The following is a 21,511-nucleotide window of genomic DNA, read 5'->3' on the forward strand; positions in this document are numbered from 1 at the left end:
GTCCACGTACACACCTGGTTTATAACCAGGGCCTCTGCATTGTCCCCATCATCAAACGCTCTTTAGGGCTCCTGGATCCAAACCGACATGCCCTTAGGGAGCATATGCCATGCGTTGCAGGTGTTTATTACTTAAAATGGACCCTCACAGGGCAGGGCAAAGCGTGCATGGGCATGTGCACAAATAGCAGCAGCAAAACTAAAAATACAGGTCTAAAGAAAGAAAGGAATTAATGAATCCTATTTCCTCGGTTTGACCTCTTCATCTGAACATGTGGTCCTGATGAAGACTGTTCATGCTTCTTCTGTTTACTTATTTATTCTTCTTCTGTTTATTCTTGCTTTGGAGCATACAGAAAATCGGATTATATAATTATATATATATTTAAATTTTTTTTTTTTTTTTTTTTTTTTTTTGGCAGTACGCGGGCCTCTCACTGTCGTGGCCTCTCCCATTGCGGAGCACAGGCTCCGGACGCGCAGGCTCAGTGGCCATGGCTTACGGGCCCAGCCGCTCCACGGCACGTGGGATCTTCCCGGACCGGGGCACGAACCCGTGTCCCCTGCATCGGCAGGCAGACTCTCAACCACTGCGCCACCAGGGAAGCCCTATATTTAAATTTTTATTGGATCTGCTGCTCGATTGATTAGGAGCGAGGATAAATTTGCCCCTTTATATAGTGCTTTTCTCTAGGGAGGCTTCTCCTTGCTGCATATGTAATTTCCCTTTTCCCGTCTCAATCCTGAAGAGCAAGGATTTGTGTCAGTTTTACAGACAAGAAGCCACGATTTCAGAGAGGTCAAGTAACTTGCCTGAGATCTCTCAGCAGTGGGACCAATAATTCCAACACAAGAGTCCTGACACGTGCTAATCACCCAGCTGGAAAGCAAGGGGCTATGATCCCAGCTCTGTTTATTGGGTTACCCATTTATCTTATTCACCGAACATACTAAGAGGTCCTCTTAAAAAACACCTCTCATTATGGAAAAATCCAATGCTATAGAAGAGTAGACAGAATAATGAGCCCTTAAGGTCCTTTTAATTCAGCCCAGAATTGCTTGCACTTACAGCTGCCAAAGGTTGAGGGCACTGAATGAAAGGGAAACATGAACTTGCCGTTTCCTTTTCTTTCTTAAAACAAAAAAGATATTCAGGACAAATTTTAGAATCATTGACGGTTTCTAGGAAGATTTTCTTTTTTGGAAGAAAAAAGGTACCCTTGTCTCCTTAATTGTTCTTGGTGTTCTTTGTCACCAATCATGACAGTCTTTGTGGAAAGTATTAATATACCATCTTCCTGTGTTCAATATTCCCATTAACAATAAAAAACGTAATGAAAATATCTGCATGAAAAGCCCTGAGCGCTAATTTCAGAGACAAATAGAAGATGAACCACCAATAAGCATTCCTTCTGAAATGAATGATGCAAATTAATTGATATCTTAATTAGGCTTTAGCACAAAGATTATTAATTAGATTGAATTGGAACTGAAAGCATCTTAAAGGAAAAGCTGGGGATGTGGCACTGGGGGGAAGGAAAGATGTTATGTGTCAACGTTCTGCTCGAAATCTTTTTCGCTCAATGAGAGACTATCAAAGAGGGGACCCAGAAAGACAGCACGCTTTATTTATCAATCCCTGCCTGCCGTGGTCTGGCCAGGTTTGGGGACTAAAGTCTAGTCTTCTCCCTGAGTGAATGAGAACCCACAGGTATAGGGAGTTCCGGCCCCAGCCAGCTCCTGGTGCCCTCATAACCCTACCCGCAAGCTGCAGCCTCCTTCCTCTACCCTCCTAGAGTAGAAGCCCTCAGAGTGCAGGGAGTCCCCCTATTTTGTTTGTGTTTGTAACCCCAGTGCTAGTGCAGGGTCTGACTTTGAGCAATCATGATAACATCACAGCAAACAGTTACATAGAACTTTCTATGTGTTCTGGGTCCTGTTCTAAACTCTTAAGAAAACTCGTTTAAGCATCAATAACAACAGTGTGAGGCAGGGACTATTGGGATTCCCACTTTACAAGCGAGCAAATTGAGACACAGGTTGAGCAACTCCCCTCCACCCACCCCCACCCAACCCAAATCACAAAGCTAATACTGGTGGATTCAGATTCGAACCACAAGTCTGGGTCCAGTTTCCTCACCCTGAAACACCATACCATAACAAATAATGGTCAATCCACACTTGTTGAATGACATGAACAAGGGTGCCATGAACGCCTGGTCCCTCCTGATGGACTTCTCTCTAGCTCCTAGTTTTTATTTAAGGACTAGAGCTTTACCCTACTCTGTCCTAGACCCCACCAGTCTCTCACTGGGGGCTGCAAATGTTTCACATATTCCTAAGGACTGGTTTATACTGTGTTTCAACCTGGACAGGCAGTCCAAAAACTGTCCCTACTGAGGGGCTCCCATGGCCATGGGGCAGCCCACCACCCAATTAGGCCTGAGTCCCTAATAACATGGCCAGCCTAGGTTCCACCAAGTTTGCCTCTGTGGCCATTGTGAATCGCAGGGCCACTGTCATTCTATATCTGCCGTGACTTCATGGCATGCCTTATTGCTGAGGTCGCTTGCTGTTGAGGGTTAAGATAATGTGTAGGGTTTGCTTTTATGGCGGGGGGTGGGGTGGGGAATCCAAGATAGTTATCAACATTCCCTGGGGAGGTTCCCTGGAAGCATCAACCTGTAAAAGGTAACCAGGAACAGAGCCCTGGGATGACGGGGGCTCTGTTTCTGATTATGCATACCATTTTACAGAAAGGGCACCACGACGTGCCCCTCGCCACAGTGGAGTTGATGAGAGAGTTGTGGCGTGAAGCCTAACCACGTGGGATGGTGGTTTGGAGTTCGGTCGCCTGGATTGAAGACCCACCTCTACAACCCCCTAGCTGAGAGACCGCATCATTCGATCTCACCAGGCTTTGTTTCCCCATCTGTAAAATGGGGATAATGCCTGGTTCACAAAGTGATTGCAAGGATTAAAAGGAAATTGTGCAAATTGCTTCACAGATAGGTGATATTAACAACAACCCAGGCATTCTGAATCTGCCGTCTTCCTTCCAGTTGCTAAACCCCTCCTGGTGCCTGTTGAATGCAGATGCCCTGTTCTCTCCGGACTGACCCAAGTGGTGCCCAGGAATCTGCATTTTAACAAGCTCGCCAGCAGATACGAACGTGCTCTAACGTTGGGGACTGACAGCTATCACCAACACACAGGAGGTACTTCTGGGTTTGGTTAGAGCCCTCTCTTCCTTTGGCCGTAGGTCAAAGGTCCTCTTCCTTTGGCCGTGGTCCACAGCCTGAGACCTACACTGGCCTGGCTTTTCTACTGGCTGTGCAGCTGGCAGAAAGCGGGGGCCGGCGGGCAGGCCGAGTGGACATAGCTGGGGAGAGCTGCTGCTTCCTGCTGGACCCTTGCATCAGGGCAAGTGGGTGAAAACGCGGCGGAAACCCAAGCTTCCTCCGGCCTGAGCGGGAAAGCTGAGGGCCGCACCCGGGCAGGTGGCCGTGGTAAGCTCTGTGGCTTAGTGGTCTCGCCGGCCAGCTGCCACCTGCCACCTGTTCTGCTTCTAAGCTGGGCTGCTGGGGCTAAACCCATGTTGGCATCACAAGGCTTGTGCGAGAGAACTGTCCTGGCCTGTATTGGGGGAGGGGAGACTTCAGGCTTGGAAGAGAGGAAGCCTCATGGCTCCAAGGCCCCTTCTACTCTGAAATGATTCCATCCACATTCCATTTCATTCCAGTTTCTGAAATTGGGACTCAGAATTGCCCAGTAGAACCTTCTTACAGGCAGCCCTGTGCAGGGGGGCAGACTGTAAATATGATGACCAGAGCAGTATTCTTTTCTTGAGAGTTTCACCCCCTTGTGGCCACCTTGTGCCTGTGCTCTAATTTGGGGCAGGATCCAGGATCTTTCCCTTTTGTGCTCTCAGCTCCCCTCCCTCCACTAAGTCAGGTCTCTCCCCCAGCTCTTCCCTTTCGCATATTTATGGTGTTTCCAAGGCTCTCCATGAGGCCGAGAAGGGCGCTTGGCCAGGGAAGGGTGATGGAGCAATGACCCTACTTTCCCTCAACAGCCCGGCTCGGCCTCTGTCCCAGAAGCTGCTGCCGCGTCTCCCTGGAGAGAGCCCCTTCTTAGGCCGTAGCCAGGGCTATCCCTGAAAACAGGCTGCTCCCCTGAGCGTCCTATGCAGGGCCTATGGTCACTGGGAGGGGGTTGGTTGCCAGGGTAACCCGCCACACACCACCACGTCCCCACTCCAGTGGTTGTGAGAGCCCAGACTTGCCAGGAGAGTCAATAGCTAGTTCAGACCAGTACCCCTTCCTCTGCCCCGTAGCTCTAGAAGGAAAAACACAAAGTCCTTATAGTTGTGGTACGTGCTGTGTTTTACAGAGTGCTCTTAGGACACTCTAACTGGATGATCACGACAACCACATAGCAGAGGTAACACGGTTCCCACCTTACAGATAAAGACAAAGCGCAGAGAGACTCCATGACATGGTGGAGATCATTGAGGTGGGAACCAGCCCAGCCTGGATCCAAACGTAGTCTTTCTAGGTCTGGGTTCCCACTGTCTTACAGGGTTGGTGCCTTTGCACATGTGGCGCAAAGGCCACCGGCAGGCTTTCTAGGCACAAGATGCGTGGATGCCTGACGCTAGTGTGGATTTTCCCAAAATGCACTGCCACATGCTCGTGAACAAAGGATTCAACAGTCAAGTGAGACTGGAAAATAAATGCGTGTTATATAATGCATACTAGGATATTAAAAGCTCTAAAAGGCCCTTCAGTGAGGGATGGGATTAATACATTTTAACCCAGAGTCCCCGAAACTTGCCTGGCAATGGAGCCTTTTGGTTTTTTGTTTTTTCACCTAATGCCCATTAACAAGCCACCAAATCTGCATCCCTCAGACCTACTCTGGAAAGGCTGAGCCGGGCTCCTTCGTCATTATGGTTGACGACAAAAGGACAAAAATGAGGGGAGGCCACTTGTTTCTGTACAAAGAAAAAGAGATCGCCATGCCTCCTCCATGCCCCTTGGCCCATCAGCAGGAGACGCTGCAAGAGCCCCCTGCCACCTGGACTGCACAGAATCACCTGGTGCCCCCAAAATCCAGGCCCCTGGCAGTGGTGTGCTGGAGCAATTGCTACATTTTCAGAAAATTTGTCATTCACTCATTAAATCGTTAACTTGAAATTGGCCACGGTGGGAGTCTTTCTTTACACTGCAGAAATCAGCAAACACTACAAATGGGGGCTTTCTTCCCGCTTATCCTGAGATAAGGATATCCTGATCCTGTGTATCACTGATCCTGGGTCATTTTCTGAAATTATTAGAAAACATGGGCGAGGCTGTGACAGCTGGGCGCTGGGGGCAACCTGACACGGAAGTCCTTGCTCATCAGAGTCCCCAGCCCTCTTGAATGAGAGCTGAGAACTGTGCAGAATGATAATCCTCCAGCCCCAATCGCCAGTGAATCAGAAAGTGCCTTCTGGCCGGCTTACCTTGATATCTGTCACCAGCCAGTGTCTCCAGAATCGAGCTTTGGGAGAAGACCTGCTGGGGGCATCCGGATCCACCATCACCAGGGTGTAGGCTGCACCCTGTAACACATTACCAGAAAGAAGTGTAGCATCGTGGCTAGAATTTGGAAAGGAAATCTACAAGGTGCAGACTCTCCTTCTACCTCCATTCCAGCTGAGAGTGGCTGACCAACACCTAAAGCTTCCTACTCGATTCATCCCTGTTCTCATGCCATTCCTCTTGTGTCACATGCTTATTCTCAGAGGAATGAAGTCTATCAAGTAGGCAGCTTAATAGCTTGGCTTTCCCTTTATAAAGAAGAATAAATCAAACAAGCATATTTACTCGGCACCTAGAAGTCTGTAACATCATGCCAGGAGCTGTGGAGGAAACAAAGAAACCTAAAACAGGGCTTCTGCTCTCAGGAAGCTCACAGTGTGGTTGGAGCGACTTGTCCATTAACTCAGCAAATACAGGAGAGCTTACTCCATGTCAGGAACTGTACCGATTGCAAGGAATGCTCAGATTCATTTATCTCTTCAATATTTACTCAACATCTATTATGTGCCAGAAACTGTTCTAGGTGCTGGGAATCCAACAGAGAACAAGCAGGTGTGACCCATACTTTCAGGAAGATTTTACTCTAGGTAAGAGACACAGATTAAAAAGAAAGAAAAAAAAGAGCAGAAGCAAGAAGAGCTACAATCCTGCAGCCTGTGGAACAAAAACCATGTTCACAGAAAGATAGACAAGATGAAAAGGCAGAGGGCTATGTACCAGATGAAGGAACAAGGTAAAACCACAGAAAAACAACTAAATAGAGTGGAGATAGGCAACCTTCCAGAAAACGAATTCAGAATAACGATAGTGAAGATGATCCAGGACCTCAGAAAGAGAATGGAGGCAAAGATCGAGAAGATGCAAGAAATGTTTAACAAAGAACTAGAAGAATTAAAGAACAAACAAACAGAGATGAACAATACAATAACTGAAATGAAAAATACACTAGAAGGAATCAATAGCAGAATAACTGAGGCAGAAGAACAGATAAGGGACCTGGAAGACAGAAGGGTGGAATTCACTGCTGCAGAACAGAATAAAGAAAAAAGAATGAAAAGAAATGAAGACAGCTTAAGAGGCCTCTGGAACAACATTAAACGCAACAACATTCGCATTATAGGGGTCCCAGAAGGAGAAGAGAGAGAGAAAGGACCCAAGAAAATATTTGAAGAGATTATAGATGAAAACTTCCCTAACATGGGAAAGGAAATAGCCACCCAAGTCCAGGAAGCACAGAGAGTCCCATACAGGATAAACCCAAGGAGAAACACGCCGAGACACATAGTAATCAAATTGGCAAAAATTAAAGACAAAGAAAAATTATTGAAAGCAGCAAGGGAAAAATGACAAATAACATACAAGGAAACTCCCATAAGGTTAACAGCTGATTTCTCAGCAGAAACTCTACGAGCCAGAAGGGAGTGGCATGATAGACTTAGAGTGATGAAAGGGAAGAACCTACAACCAAGATTACTTGACCCAGCAAGGATCTCATTCACATTCGATGGAGAAATCAAAAGCTTTACACACAAGCAAAAGCTAAGAGAATTCAGCACCACCAAACCAGCTCTACAACAAATGCTAAAGGAATTTCTTTAAGTGGGAAACACAATAGAAGAAAAGGACCTACAAAAACAAACCCAAAACAATTAAGAAAATGGTCATAGGAACATACATATCGATAATTACCTTAAACGTGAATGGATTCAGTGCTCCAACCAAAAGACACAGGCTTGCTGAATGGATACAAAAACAAGACCCATATATATGCTGTCTACAAGAGACCCACTTCAGACCTAGGGACACATACAGACTGAAAGTGAGGGGATGGAAAAAGATATTCCATGCAAATGGAAATCAAAAGGAAGTTGGAGTAGCAATACTCATATCAGATAAAATAGACTTTAAAATAAAGAATGTTACAAGAGACAAGGAAGGACACTACATAATGATCAAGGGATCAATCCAAGAAGAAGATATAACAATTATAAATATAAATGCACCCAACACAGGGCACCTCAATACATAAGGCAACTGCTAACAGCTCGAAAAGAGGAAATCGACAGTAACACAGTAATAGTGGGGGACTGTAACACCTCACTTACACCAATGGACAGACCATCCAAAATGAAAATAAATAAGGAAACAGAAGCTTTAAATGACACAATAGACCAGATAGATTTCATTGATATTTACAGGACATTCCATCCAGAAACAGCAGATTACACTTTCTTCTCAAGTGCACATGCAACATTCTCCAGGATAGATCACATCTTGGGTCACAAATCAAGCCTCAGTAAATTTAAGAAAATTGAAACCATATCAGCATCTTTTCTGACCACAGCGTTATGAAATTAGAAATGAATTACAGGGAAAAAAACACAAACACGAGGAGGCTAAACACTATGTTACTAAATAACCAAGAGATCACTGAAGAAATCAAAGAGGAAATCAGAAAATACCTAGAGAAAAATGACAATGAAAACATGAGGATCCAAAACCTATGGGATGCAGCAAAAGCAGTACTAAGAGGGAAGTTTATAGCTATACAAGCCTACCTCAAGAAACAAGAAAAATCTCAACTAACCAGTCTAAACTTACACCTAAAGGAACTAGAGAAAGAAGAACAAACAAAACACAAAATGAGCAGAAGGAAAGAATCATGAAGATCAGAGCAGAAATAAATGAAATAGAAACAAAGAAAACAATAGCAAAGATCTATAAAACTAAAAGCTGGTTCTTTGAGAAGATTAACAAAATTGATAAACCATTAGCCAGACTCATCAAGAAAATGAGGGAGAGGACTCAAATCAATAAAATTAGAAATGAAAAAGGAGAAGTTACAACAGACACCACAGAAATACAAAGCATCCTAAGAGACTAATACAAGCAACTCTATGCCAATAAAATGGACAACCTGGAAGAAATGGACAAATTCTTAGAAAGGTATAACCTTCCAAGACTGGACCAGGAAGAAATAGAAAATATGAGCAGACCAATCACAAGTAATGAAATTGAAACTGTGACTAAAAATCTTCCAACAAACAAAAGTCCAGGACCAGATGGCTTCACATGTTAATTCTATCAAACATTTAGAGAAGAGCTAACACCCATCCTTCTCAAACTCTTCCAAAAAATTGCAGAGGAAGGAACACTCCCAAACTCATTTTATGAGGCCACCATCACCCTGATACCAAAACCAGACAAAGATACTACAAAAAAAGAAAATTACAGACCAATATCACTGATGAATATAGATGCAAAAATCCTCAACAAAGTACTAGCAAACAGAATCCAGCAACACATTAAAGGGATCATACACCATGATCAAGTGGGATTTATCCCAGGGATGCAAGGATTCTTCAATATATGCAAATCATCAATGTGATACACCATATTAACAAATGGAAGAATAAAAACCATATGCTCATCTCAGTAGATGCAGAAAAAGCTTTTGACAAAATTCAACACCGATTTATGATAAAAACTCTCCAGAAAGTGGGTACAGAGGGAACCTACCTCAATATAATAAAGTCCATATACAACAAACCCACAGCAAACATCATTCTTAATGGTGAAAAACTGAAAGCATTTCCTCTAAGATCAGGAACAAGGCAAGGATGTCCACTCTCACCACTATCATTCAACATAGTTTTGGAAGTCCTAGCCACGGCAACCAGAGAAGAAAAAGAAATAAAAGGAATATAATTTGGAAAAGAAGAAGTAAAATTGTCACTGTTTGCAGATGACATGATACTATACATAGAGAATCCGAAAGATGCCACCAGAAAACTACTAGAGCTAATCAATGAATTTGGTAAAGTAGCAGGATACAAAATTAATGCACAGAAATCTCTCGCATTCCTATACACTAATGATGAAAACTCTGAAAGAGAAATTAAGGAAACACTCCCATTTACCATTGCAACAAAAAGAATAAAATACCTAGAAATAAACCTACCTAGGGAGAAGAAAGACCTGTATGCAGAAAACTGTAAGACACTGATGAAAGAGATTAAAGATGATACCAACAGATGGAGAGATATACCATGTTCTTGGATTGGAAGAATCAATATTGTGAAAATGACTATACTACCCAAAGCAATCTACAGATTCAATGCAATTCCTATCAAATTACCAATGGCATTTTTTACGGAACTAGAACAAAAAAATCTTAAAATGTGTACGGAGACACAAAAGACCCCGAATAGTCAAAGCAGCCTTGAGGGAAAAAAACAGAGCTGGAGGAATCAGACTCCCTGACTTCACACTATACTACAAAGCTACAGTAATCAAGACAGTATGGTACTGGCACAAAAACAGAAACATAGATCAGTGGAACAGGATAGAAAGCCCAGAGATAAACCCACGCACCTATGGTCAACTAATCTATGACAAAGGAGGCCAGGATATACAATGGAGAAAAGACAGTCTCTTCAATAAGTGGTGCTAGGAAAACTGGACAGCTACATGTAAAAGAATGAAATTAGAACACTCCCTAACACCGTACACAAAAATAAACTCAAATTGGATTAAAGACCTAAATGTAAGGCCAGACACCATCAAACTCTTAGAGGAAAACATAGGCAGAACACTCTATGACATAAATCAGAGCAAGATCCTTTTGACCCACCTCCTAGAGAAACGGAAATAAAAACAAAAATAAACAAATGGGACCTAATGAAACTTAAAAGCTTTTGCAAAGCAAAGGAAACCATAACCAAGACCAAAAGACAACCCTCAGAATGGGCGAAAATATTTGCAAATGAATCAATGGACAAAGGATTAATCTCCAAAATATATAAACAGCTCATGCAGCTCAATATTAAAAAAACAAACAACCCAATCCAAAAATGGGCTGAAGACCTAAATAGACATTTCTCCATAGAAGACATGCAGATGGCGAAGAAGCACCTGAAAAGCTTCTCAACATCACTAATTATTAGAGAAATGCAAATCAAAACTACAATGAGGTGTCACCTCACACCAGTTAGAAAGGTCATGATCAGCAAATCTACAAACAACGAATGCTGGAGAGGGTGTGGAGAAAAGGGAAGCCTCTTGCACTGTTGGTGGGAATGTAAATTGATACAGCCACTATGGAGAACAGTAAGGAGGTTCGTTAAAAAGCTAAAAATAGAATTACCATATGATCCAGCAATCCCACTACTGGGCATATACCCTGAGAAAACCATAATTCAAAAAGACACATGCACCCCAATGTTCATTGCAGCACTATTTACAATAGCCAGGTCATGGAAGCAACCTAAATGCCCATCGACAGATGAATGGATAAAGAAGATGTGGTACATATTTACAGTAGAATATTACTCAGCCATAAAAAGGAACGAAATTGGGTCATTTGTTGAGACGTGGATGGATCTAGAGACTGTCATACAGAGTGAAGTAAGTCAGAAAGAGAAGAACAAATATCGTATATTAACGCATGTATGTGGAACCTAGAAAAATGGTACAGATGAACCGGTTTGCAGGGCAGAAGCTGAGACACAGATGTAGAGAACAAACCTATGGACACCACTGGGGGAAAGCTGCGGGGAGGCGGTGATGGTGTGATGAATTGGGCGATTGGGATTGACATGTATACACTGATGTGTATAAAATTGATGACTAGTAAGAACCTGCTGTATAAAAAAATAAATAAAATAAAATTCAAAAAAACCCAAACAACAACAAAACCCAAGGGTGTGCCAACTTGGGATTAGTTCTATGATTAAAATAAAATAGGATGGGGTTGGAGGAAGTAAGCGTCCCAAGAAGGGGAAACAACTGCTACAAAGGCCTTCAGGTGGGAACGAGTGAGGGTTTGAGGAGCAGAAAGAATGCCATGTGGCTAGAGGCAAGCAAGGGGAGGGGACAGGGCAGAGTTGGAGAGATGAGTGGGGACCCGGCCACAGAAGGCTTTGCAGACCTGGGTGAGCAGGGGGTTTTATTCTAAGTGCAATGCAGAACTACTGGAGGGTTTTTTTGTTTGTTTGTTTGCTTTTGTTTTTAAGCCAGGAGAGTGATATGCTCCGATTTACATTGTTAAATAGTTGTCATGGTGGCTGGGTGGAGAGTTGAATGGTCAGCAGGAGGCAAGAGAGGAGGCTATTGCAGTGATAAAGGGCAGGATGATGGCATTTTGGACTAGAATGGTAGCAATGGAGATAGAAGCCAGTAGATGGATCGGGGAAGTATTTTTAGAGAGCATCAGTGGGATTTGCTGATGGACTGGACTGTAGGGCAGGGAGGAGGGGGTAGGGAAAGAGAAATCGAGGATGACTCGGGGTTTTGGCTAGAACAACTGGGTGAATGGTGCCACGTAACGTCATGGAGAAGACTTGGAAAGGAGAATGTTTGAAGGGGGATATTGAGAGTTCTATTTTGGACATGTTACATTTGAAACACCTCTTAAAGACAAGCAAGTATCAGAGTCAAGAGTTTGGAGGAGAGATCAGGACTGGATTTATGATATTTGGAGTCACTGACTCCCAAGGACCAAAGATGGCCCCTAAATCCAGAGAATAATGAGATGATTCACAGAGAGATTAGACATGGGGAAGAAAAGAGGTCTCGTGAGTGAACTCTAGAACATGCTAAGGAGGAGAGGAGGAGAGGAGAGGTGGATCTAGCAAAGGAGACTGTAGCCAGGGAGGCAGGGGAGCCACCTGAAGCATAGGTATCATGAAAGCTGAGACAGAAAGTGTGTCCAGGAGGAGGAAGTGGTCAGCTGTGTCGAATGCTGCCGAAACGCGGAGCAAGATGAGGACACAGATGTGACAATGTGATCTGACAACATGGAGATCCCTTGTTTTCTTGGCAAGACCAGTGTCAGTGGAGTAGTAAGGACTGATGTTTGATTGGAATAGGTGGCGAGGAGATGGGATGCGAGGAACTGAAAATAGTTATTAAAGATGATAGGGCTTCCCTGGTGGTGCAGTGAGAGTCCGCCTGCCAATGCAGGGGACACGGGTTCGTGCCCCGGTCCGGGAAGAGCCCACATGCCGCGGAGCGGCTGGGCCCGTGAGCCATGGCCGCTGAGCCTGCGCATCCGGAGCCTGTGCTCCGCGACGGGAGAAGCCACAACAGTGAGAGGCCCGCGTACCGCAAAAAAAAAAAAAAAAAAAAAAAAAAAGATGATAAAAGAGGAATTATAGTGTGAAGGGCAGCTGAGACGCAGAGTGGCTGTTACTAGATGGGAAGGAAGAGTCTAGAGATTTATTTCTTTTTAAATTTTTAAAGAGATGGATGGCAGTCAAGAATGTCTGCAAGCCGATGGAAGTGATCCAGTGTGGAGGGAGGTATAGATGTCAGAGAGAAGAAAGGGGTTCGTTGTAAGAGCCAAGACTCTGGGAAGGTGGGAGGAGACAGGATCCAGAGCAAAAGTGGAGGGCCTGGCCTTTGGCAGGGGCGGAGGATACAGGTTCAGATGCAAGGGTGCTGGAAGATGTGGTGAGGAATGAGGAAATTGGATTCCGATTACTTCTGTTTTCTCAATGAGTTAGAGGCAAGGTCATCAGGGGAAGAGGGATTATAGGAAGTTTGGGGACAGACAAGATGTGGAATAGTCATTTGGGGAGGTGAGAAATTGAGTATACCAGAGGTATGTAGTAAGGTTACTGGGTAATATTACATTCCACAGTTATGCACTTTTTGACGGTTCAAGTGCAGACGGGGAATAAGTCATCGTTGGGTTTAGCCTGTATATGGACAGACTGGTGAGTATGATGGAAGAGAAGGGAGTGAGAGTGTAAGAAGTGAGTAGAAAAATAAGGAGGGTCCTGGGATTCCTCTTGCTCTGGAGGGAGAGAGAGACATAGACATAACTGGAGTACAGTATGTGAAGGGCATGGGTAGCGGAGTATTTATCAGGCACTAAGGGAGCATGGAGGAGGGAACCTAAATCTCTCCACCTCAGGAGTCCAGGAAGGCTTCACCGAGTTGTCATCTGAGCTTGATCTTGAAGGATGAGCTGGTAAGGGGTCAGGAAAAGGACTCCCTTGGCAAAGGGAAGGGTCTGGGCAAAGGCATGAGGGGTTGGGGAAGGGCAAGAAACTTGGTGTGCTGGGACAGAGTGCATCTGTAAAGGAATGGTGGGTGACAGAACTGAAAGGTTACTGGGACCAGATAATAGAAAACCTCACATGTCCTAAGTTGTTATTTGTTTTGCAACAGGACTCACTGAAATTATTTGAACAGACAACTGACATGATGAAATGCGTGCTTTGGGAAGGCACATGGTGAGGATGAGTAAAAGACTAAAAGCAGAGTAAAAATAAAAAAAGAAGAAAATCGGGAGACTCTGAAAAGAGATCACGAGGGCTTGAAAATTCAAGTAGTAATAAAGATAGAGAGATTTGTACCACAGAATCAACAGCATGAGGTGACTGAATAGGGCGGGTGAGAGAGGGAGAGGGGTCCAGGAGGTCTATGAGATTCTATCTTGGGCAATTAGGTGGATGATGGTACCATGACTATTATGAGTAGAAAGTCTGGGAGACAGTGAGTTTGGTGTTGAAACATGTAGGCAGAGATGTACCCTAAATGGAGCTATGAAGCCTGGAGCTCTCTCAAGACTTGGCATGTGGGTAGTGGGCATGGGGATGGATAAGATTGTTGGGGAGAACTTATGGAGTGAGAACAGAACAGCTAGGGTGGAACTTTGAAAAGGAACTTAGTTCCTTTGAACTCAGGAACTAAGAGTGGTGGGGAGAGGAGAGACTGAGGGGAAGAGAGTTAGGAGGAGAACCAAGGAGCAGAGTGTCACGGACACCAAGACGAAAAAGGGTTCAAGGAAGGAGTGGGGATGGGCTTAGTATAACAGAGTCATCAAGGAAGAGGATCCCAAAGCCGTACTGGCTGTGACAATTGGGGGAGAACTGGCTACTTTCCAGAGATGAGCAGTTCAGAGATAAAACTACTGTTTGCTGAACGTTAAAATCCCAAACCACATATTAAACGCTCTAGGAAATTAACTCAGAGAATTTGAAGATAAAGCCCAAGGAAATCTCCAAGAACTCAGAAGAGAAGGATAAAGAGATGAAAATATTAGGGGGAAAGTAGGATCATATCCTAAGGAGCCCGTGTGTGTGTGTGTGTGTGTGTGTGTGTGTGTGTGTGTGTGCGCACACACGAGTGTGTGTGATCCCAGTAGACTCCCAGAGAGAAAAACTGTCTGATACAACCAAGAATTGGTTTTAGCCGAAGCAGCAAGAAAATAAAAACAAAGTGTAAATACTGTAAAAGAAGAAAAAAAAATCTATGCTCTTTCTGTTTTTTAATTAATTGTTTTCCAAATGACATAATTGCCTACATGAGAAACCAAAAGAATCAGCTGGAAGCAACTAGACTAATATTCAATTAAGTGAGTTGTTATGAAATGCACGCAAAATCAGTACTTTCCTACGGACAAATAGTAGTCAGAAAGTATACTTTTAAAATCCCATTTACCATTGTAATAAAAATATAAAATATCTAGGAATAAACTTGATGAAAAATCCAAGACTTACACCAAGAAAGCAAAGCATTACTGATGTACATAAAAAGAAAACTTGAAGAGATGGAGAAAGACATATTATGCTCTTACACATCAAAGCCACCATTTGCAAATATGTCAGTAATCCTTTAATTAATTAGTTGATTTAACACAATTCCAATCAAAATCCTTAATAGATATTTTGGGAAATTCATGGAAGTTCTCCAAGAGATATCCACACTCCCATGTTCAGTGCAGCATTATTCACAATAGTCAGGCTGTGGAAACAAACCTAAATGTCCATCAAGGTATGAAGGGATAAAGACCGGGTAGTTTATACACACAATGGAATATTATTCAGCCATGAAAAAGAGGGAAATCCTGTTGTTTGTAACAACATGAATGAACCATGAGGACATCATGCTAAGTGAAATAAGCCAGTAACAGAAGGACAACTACTGTCTGATTCAATTTATATGAGGCATCTAAAATAGTCAAACTCACAGAAGCAGAGAGCAGAACAGTGGTTGCCAGGGGCAGAGGGAAGGGGGAAATGGGGAGTTACTGTTAAATAGGGACAAAGCATGAATCACAAAAGATGAATAAGTCCTAGAGATCTGCTGTACAACCTTGTACCTGTAGTTAATGATATTGTATTGTACACTTTAAAATCTGTTCAGAGGGTAGATCTCATGTTCCTACTGCAAAAAAATAAAATTTTAAATTAAAAAGAAGAAAGTAATCCTGCTTGAAGAGAGCAGGACAGAATCAACGCCCTCATCAAGCATTCTGCAAATCCCAGACCTTGACAGTACGCTCTGCTGGCGAGGCGGTGGGGAAGCTTCATACATTGCTGTGGGAATGCAAAAATGGGGCCGATTTATCCTTTGACTCAGCAATCCCACTTCTGTAATTTCTTCCCCTAAAGATACCTGCATATTTATGAAATGACTTGTGTATAAGGTATTCATTTCAGCCATGTTTATGATAGCAAAAGTTGGAAATAACTCAAGTGTCCATCAGTTGGGGATTGGTTAATAAACACTGATACGTACTCACAATGGAATACTTTATAGCTGTGAAAAACAATGAAGATCTCTCAGATCTGATCTGAAAAGCTCTCCAAGGTAAATGAGTGAAAAAGGCAAGGTGCAGAACAATATATCTAGCACCTTACTTTTACATATGAAAGAAAAAATAAGCTATGTCTTCACATTGGTTTGTATTTGCATAAACAAACTCTGGAGAGATACTTAAAAAAAAAAAGATGTGGGTGGTGGTGGTGCTATGGGTGGATGCGACAGAGGTGGGATGGAAATCTCTCCTACGTGCCTGTTCTTTCATTTTGATTTTTGAGCCATGTGAATACATTACCTGCTAAAAATAAACTAAAATTATAAAATCAAGTGAAATGTGTAGTAATCACATAGTATTATCTTAGTTAGTCTCTAGTCTCTCTCTAGCTGGCTGAGAGGTAAAGAAGGATGGCTTTGCCCTTTTTGGTAGGGAGAGCTCGTGGAATCCTCATTGCATCTTTGGGGGTCGGTTAGGTGCAGGGCAAACGCTGGACCAGGGCCCTGGGCTCTGCAGCTCAGGGCATGAGCGAGGTATGGGAAGCCACGTCAACAGATCACAGTACCTTGACATAATGACGGCAACATAGAAGGAGAATTAGATCTGGGCTTGTCCATGTGAAGTTTTTTAAACAGCCATATTGAAGTATAATTTCCATACCACAAACTTCACCCCTTTAAAGCATACATTCCAACAATTTTTAGTAAATTAACAGCGTTGTGCAGCCATCACCATAATCTAAATTTAGAACATTTTCGTCACCCCCAAAACAATCCTTGTGCCATTTGCAATCACTTCCTGTTCCCTCCCCCAGCTTCGGCCAACCATTAATCTACTTCGCGTCTCTATAATCTCCTTTTTGCCTTACCTGAACATTTCACATAAGTGGAATCATAGAATATGAGGTCTTCTGTGCCTGGCTTCTTTCGCTCAGCATAACGTTTTTGAGCTTCAGCCATGTAGCGTGCATCAGCACGCCATCCCTTTTAATTGCCAAATAGTATACCGTTGGTATGACTTTTGTTCATCCACGTGATGGACATTTGGGTTGTTTCTACTTTTTGGCTACTGTGAATCATGCTGATATGAACATTCGCTACAGGTCTTTGTGTGAATATTTGTTTTCAATTCTCTTGGGAAAACACCTAGAGTGGAATCGTTAGGACATATGGTAAATTTATGTTTAATACTTTTAAAAACTGCTAAACTGTTTCCCAAAATGGTTGCACCATTTTGCAATCCCACCAGCAGTGTATGAAGGTCCTAATTTCTCCATCTCCTCACCAACACTTGTTATCATCTGTCTGTTTGATTGTAGCCATTCTAGCAGGTGCAAAGCGTGAAATATAAATTAAAAACTCATTGAGTTTTTAATTTACATTTCCCTAATGACTAGTGATGTTGAGTACCTTTTCATGTCTTTATTGACTATTTGCATATCTTCTTTGGTGAAATGTCTGTATAAATCTTTTGCCCCTTTAAAATTTATCTTCTTATTATTCTAGAAGGAATTTTTTTTTTGTGGTACGCGGGCTTCTCACTGTTGTGGCCTCTCCCGTCGCGGAGCACAGGCTCCGGACGCGCAGGCTCAGCGGCCATGGCTCACGGGCCCAGTCGCTCCGCGGCACGTGGGATCTTCCCGGACCGGGGCACGAACCCGTGTCCCCTGCATCGGCAGGCGGACTCTCAACCACTGCGCCACCAGGGAAGCCCCATTCTAGAAGGAATTTTAATAGTTGTATCCCAACTGGGAGTTAGGGAAAAGGTGAGCAGTGGGGAGAGTGGAAAGGAAGGAGAGAAGGTGGTCAGAGCTGGATTTGCCTCATCCTTGAACCGCTGGCTTCTGCCCTCATCCATCATCTGTACCTGGGGCTGTCTTCTTACTGTATCTCACCATGACACTGATTATTCCAGTAGGGAAATGTCAACCTCAGAACAGCCACCAACCCAGGTGAGCAGAGAGCACCACTGACATTAACTCCCCCAGACCCTTGGTCCACTGATCCACTGGCCTCCTTCAGAGAAATCGTTGAGCCCCAGTCTCCCTGCCTCCCATCCAGATCTTCTCAGTCAAAGACCACCCACCCCCTGCCATCTCCTCCACCACACCATCATGCCAAAATGCTCTTCTCTCTTTTCCTCTGAGCCAGTTCTCTATTCATCCTCCACTTCCAAACCCTTCTACCCTGCCCTCTGGAAAAGCCACTAAATAACAAGCCACGTCCCTTCCATCCTCTGTCTCTCCATAAATCGCTCTGTCTACTTCCTTGTCTTTGCCTGACTCTCCCCTGAAGAGTCCCTTCCCCTTAGCTCCCTCGAGTGCTGATGTGTGTTCTCTCGTGGCCCTTAAACCCCAAGAGGTGTCCTAGCTCCCTGCTGCCACATCCTCTGTGGCTCAAGTCACTCAACCATACATACCCCCTCCTTCTGTCCTGGCTGCTGTCACCTATGACCTCATGATGGTTCCTGCTCATTCATCGAAGACACTGGCACCTGGTCACAGTCATCTTTTCTTCCCTAGGTCCTGCCATCACCCTGGTGACTCCGGCAAACACGCGGATCACCCATCCAGCACCGTGGCCTCCCGCGTACCTGCACCATTGCATCTCAGGCAAGCTTCTCCTTCTTTATCTCAACTATCGACTCCCACAGTCACACCTTGAAACTTATCATCCCCCCAAACTGCTCCACCTCCCCATGTCACTATTTCTGGCCACAACCTCCCTTCTGTTCAGCTTGCTTCTTCAACTCTGTCTACCTCGACTAATCTTTGACCCCAAGGGGACCTCCAGACTGTTGGTAAATGCCCCTTCTCCCAGCCCATCAGCTCTCTCTTGTCTTTGCTTGTGTCCCAAATCGTCAAAATGTAAACTCCCTTGTCCCTCTATCATTTAAACATATTTCCTTCAAAAGACCCCAAAGTAAACCCAACTTTCCTCTACTTCTGTGTATGACGTGAGCAGTGAGCCCACCAAGAGAAAGTCATATCCCGGGGAAGATTGGCTCCATATATCTTGGCCGCCAGCTTCATTATGGGCCCTCAATACTGCTCTGCATTTCTGGCATCAACTTGATCTGCCACCCTTGGTAATGGCTTTCCAAGATTTCAAACCTTTTCCAGTATCCTTAAACCTCCAACCTCCCTCCACTCCCCCAACCCTCTCTCGGCAGGTAAATTTTTCAGCGATAACTTCGCAGAGGAAACTGAAGCCATCGTATGACAAGTTCTTCAAGGTCTGCCTCAAAGCCTGCAAACCCTAACTGCATCCACACCTGACCTCTCCTTCTCCCCAATGTTTGTCTTGTCTCCTGTAACAGCCTCCTAACAAGCTTCCTCATACCTGTTTTTACTCCCTGATCAATGTTCCACCCTGATCCAGAACACTTTTTCAAAACACAGGTGAGATTGTGTTATCCTGCTGCTTAAAATCCTTCCCTGGCTTTCCATGGGTCCTTAGTGTGTCTTACAAGGCCTTGAATAATCTGGCCCCTTCCCACCTCACCTTGTCATCTTGTACACATGGCCCTTGCCCTCTACTCCACTCTCAGGGGCCTTTCTGTTTCTAAGGTTTGCCCTGCTCCCTCCTACCCCACGGCCTTTGCCTATGTTTCCCCACTCCCGCCCAACTCCCTTGAATCTGGTGAACTCTTATTCATACCTCAGAACCCAGTTCAGGGTGACTTCTCCAGAGGAGTGTTCCCTCACCCCTGTTCTAGGTTAAGTTCCTTTCTTAAACGTGCTCACATCTCCTTCCCTCAGATACGCATCTCAGTTTAGAGTCAATTTAGACGTGTGTTGGCGTAAGTTTTGATTAACGTCTGTGTCCCCCACGAGACTAAGACCTCCTTGAAAACGGGGATTGTGTCTGTTTTGGCTCACCACTATGCGCCCATAGATTACAGTGTCTGGCACAGAGAACACACTTGATAAATATTTTTGAATGAGTAAATAAAACAATTATTGCAGCTGGCCCAGGTGGTTCAATTGTTCACGTGTTCATTCATTCATTCATTCATTCATTCCACAAGCATTGACTGAGCCCTTATCATATACGCAAAGAATCCAAGCACCTTTTGGGGTCTAACCAGGAGCCCTGCTGGCGCTGCAGAAGATGCCTGGGCAGAGGGGCCTTTCTGACGTGCAGGGGTGCTCTGGGGTCTCTGAGGCCTCCTCTCTCCACCTTGCTATTTGAGCAGTCTGTGTGTGCCGGCCTTTCCCAGAGAGGAGTGAAAAGTATTCTTTGGACAGACTATGATGGGACTTCAGTAGACAGTTCTGAGTCCTAGAAGTGCTGAGAAGATGTGGTCTATATTAATCACACCTTTTATTTTCTGATGCTTTGACATCTGGGGTCTTGCTGTCTCTGGAGAGGCTACCAGTTCCCAGAGACAGCAAACATGTACCTGAGACCATGCTCTTCAAGTGCAAACCTACCAATCCAGAGCCTATGCCATCTTGTTTATTGGGCTGAGCCACTATCCTCCTGGCCTACTCACCCAGGGGTCAGATTCCAGACAACCAGGGGCAGCTCCTGTGTTCCAGAGACCACCAGAACTATTCAAACTAGCCAACCCCAAGCCTGTCTACGCTGCTTATCCTCCTTCGCCAATGCTTTATTTTTTCCCACAAAAATCACAGTAAGGATTCTCGCCCATGATTTCTCCTCACTCCTTCTGCCTTCCAACAGACCCTGGTGCTTCCCCGTGTGGCCCTGTGTAGTGTGCTGTGATTCCTGTCTTTAGGGATCTGTGAGTATAAACATCTTCCTTCATGATCATTTCCATCTGCGTGTCTTATCACATCCAATTAAAACGAATCCCAGGTACGTTCTAGAACAGGGCCCTTGACTCCTTCGGACTCAGATATCCATCAAGACCATTTGAAGACTACAGGAACCTGGGGAGTATCTAGCATTGCATTTCTCTCACGTTCTAATATGATTATGTCTGTCTCTTGTTGCCTACAGCATTCACTTGTCCCAGAATGAAGGACTGGGCTGACCTGATATGGTTAAGTTTCACGGTCAAGTTGAGTGGAGAGCCATCCTCTCCAAAGCAGTAGTTCTCACCCCTGCCTGAATACTAGAATCACCAAGGGAGCTTTTCAAAGCTACCAAGGCTGGGCCTTTGACCTAAGGGGTCTGGAGAGGGGCCCCGGCTTTAGTGTCGACATGGAGGTTTCCCAGGTGACACAAACGTAGAGTTAGGGGTGAGAACCACAGTCCTAAAATCTGGTTCCCCCAAGTCCTTGACTGAATCTGCCACTGACTAAAACTCAGGTTTCTTTCCTCCTGTTTAATGCACTCTCAGGGAAGATCATGCGCCCTCTACCTAAAGAGGACAGGCTTCCCCCGATCTTGGCCGGGGTCCCTTACGCC

At 44.4% G+C, this 21,511-nt stretch overlaps 1 protein-coding gene across 3 annotated transcripts in view; it reads right to left on the bottom strand.

The window, feature by feature from the left end:
• Positions 1–21,511, bottom strand: part of PEBP4 (phosphatidylethanolamine binding protein 4) — a 237,919-nt gene that overhangs the window by 106,306 nt on the left and 110,102 nt on the right. For all 3 annotated transcript variants that reach the window (XM_060155656.1, XM_060155658.1, XM_060155655.1), the window contains exon 4: positions 5,506–5,604. In XM_060155656.1, the coding sequence (XP_060011639.1) occupies positions 5,506–5,604 (99 nt within the window). The remainder of the gene's footprint in view (positions 1–5,505; positions 5,605–21,511) is intronic.

This window comes from Lagenorhynchus albirostris, chromosome 7, assembly GCF_949774975.1.
Source record: "Lagenorhynchus albirostris chromosome 7, mLagAlb1.1, whole genome shotgun sequence".
Taxonomy (NCBI): domain Eukaryota; kingdom Metazoa; phylum Chordata; class Mammalia; order Artiodactyla; family Delphinidae; genus Lagenorhynchus; species Lagenorhynchus albirostris.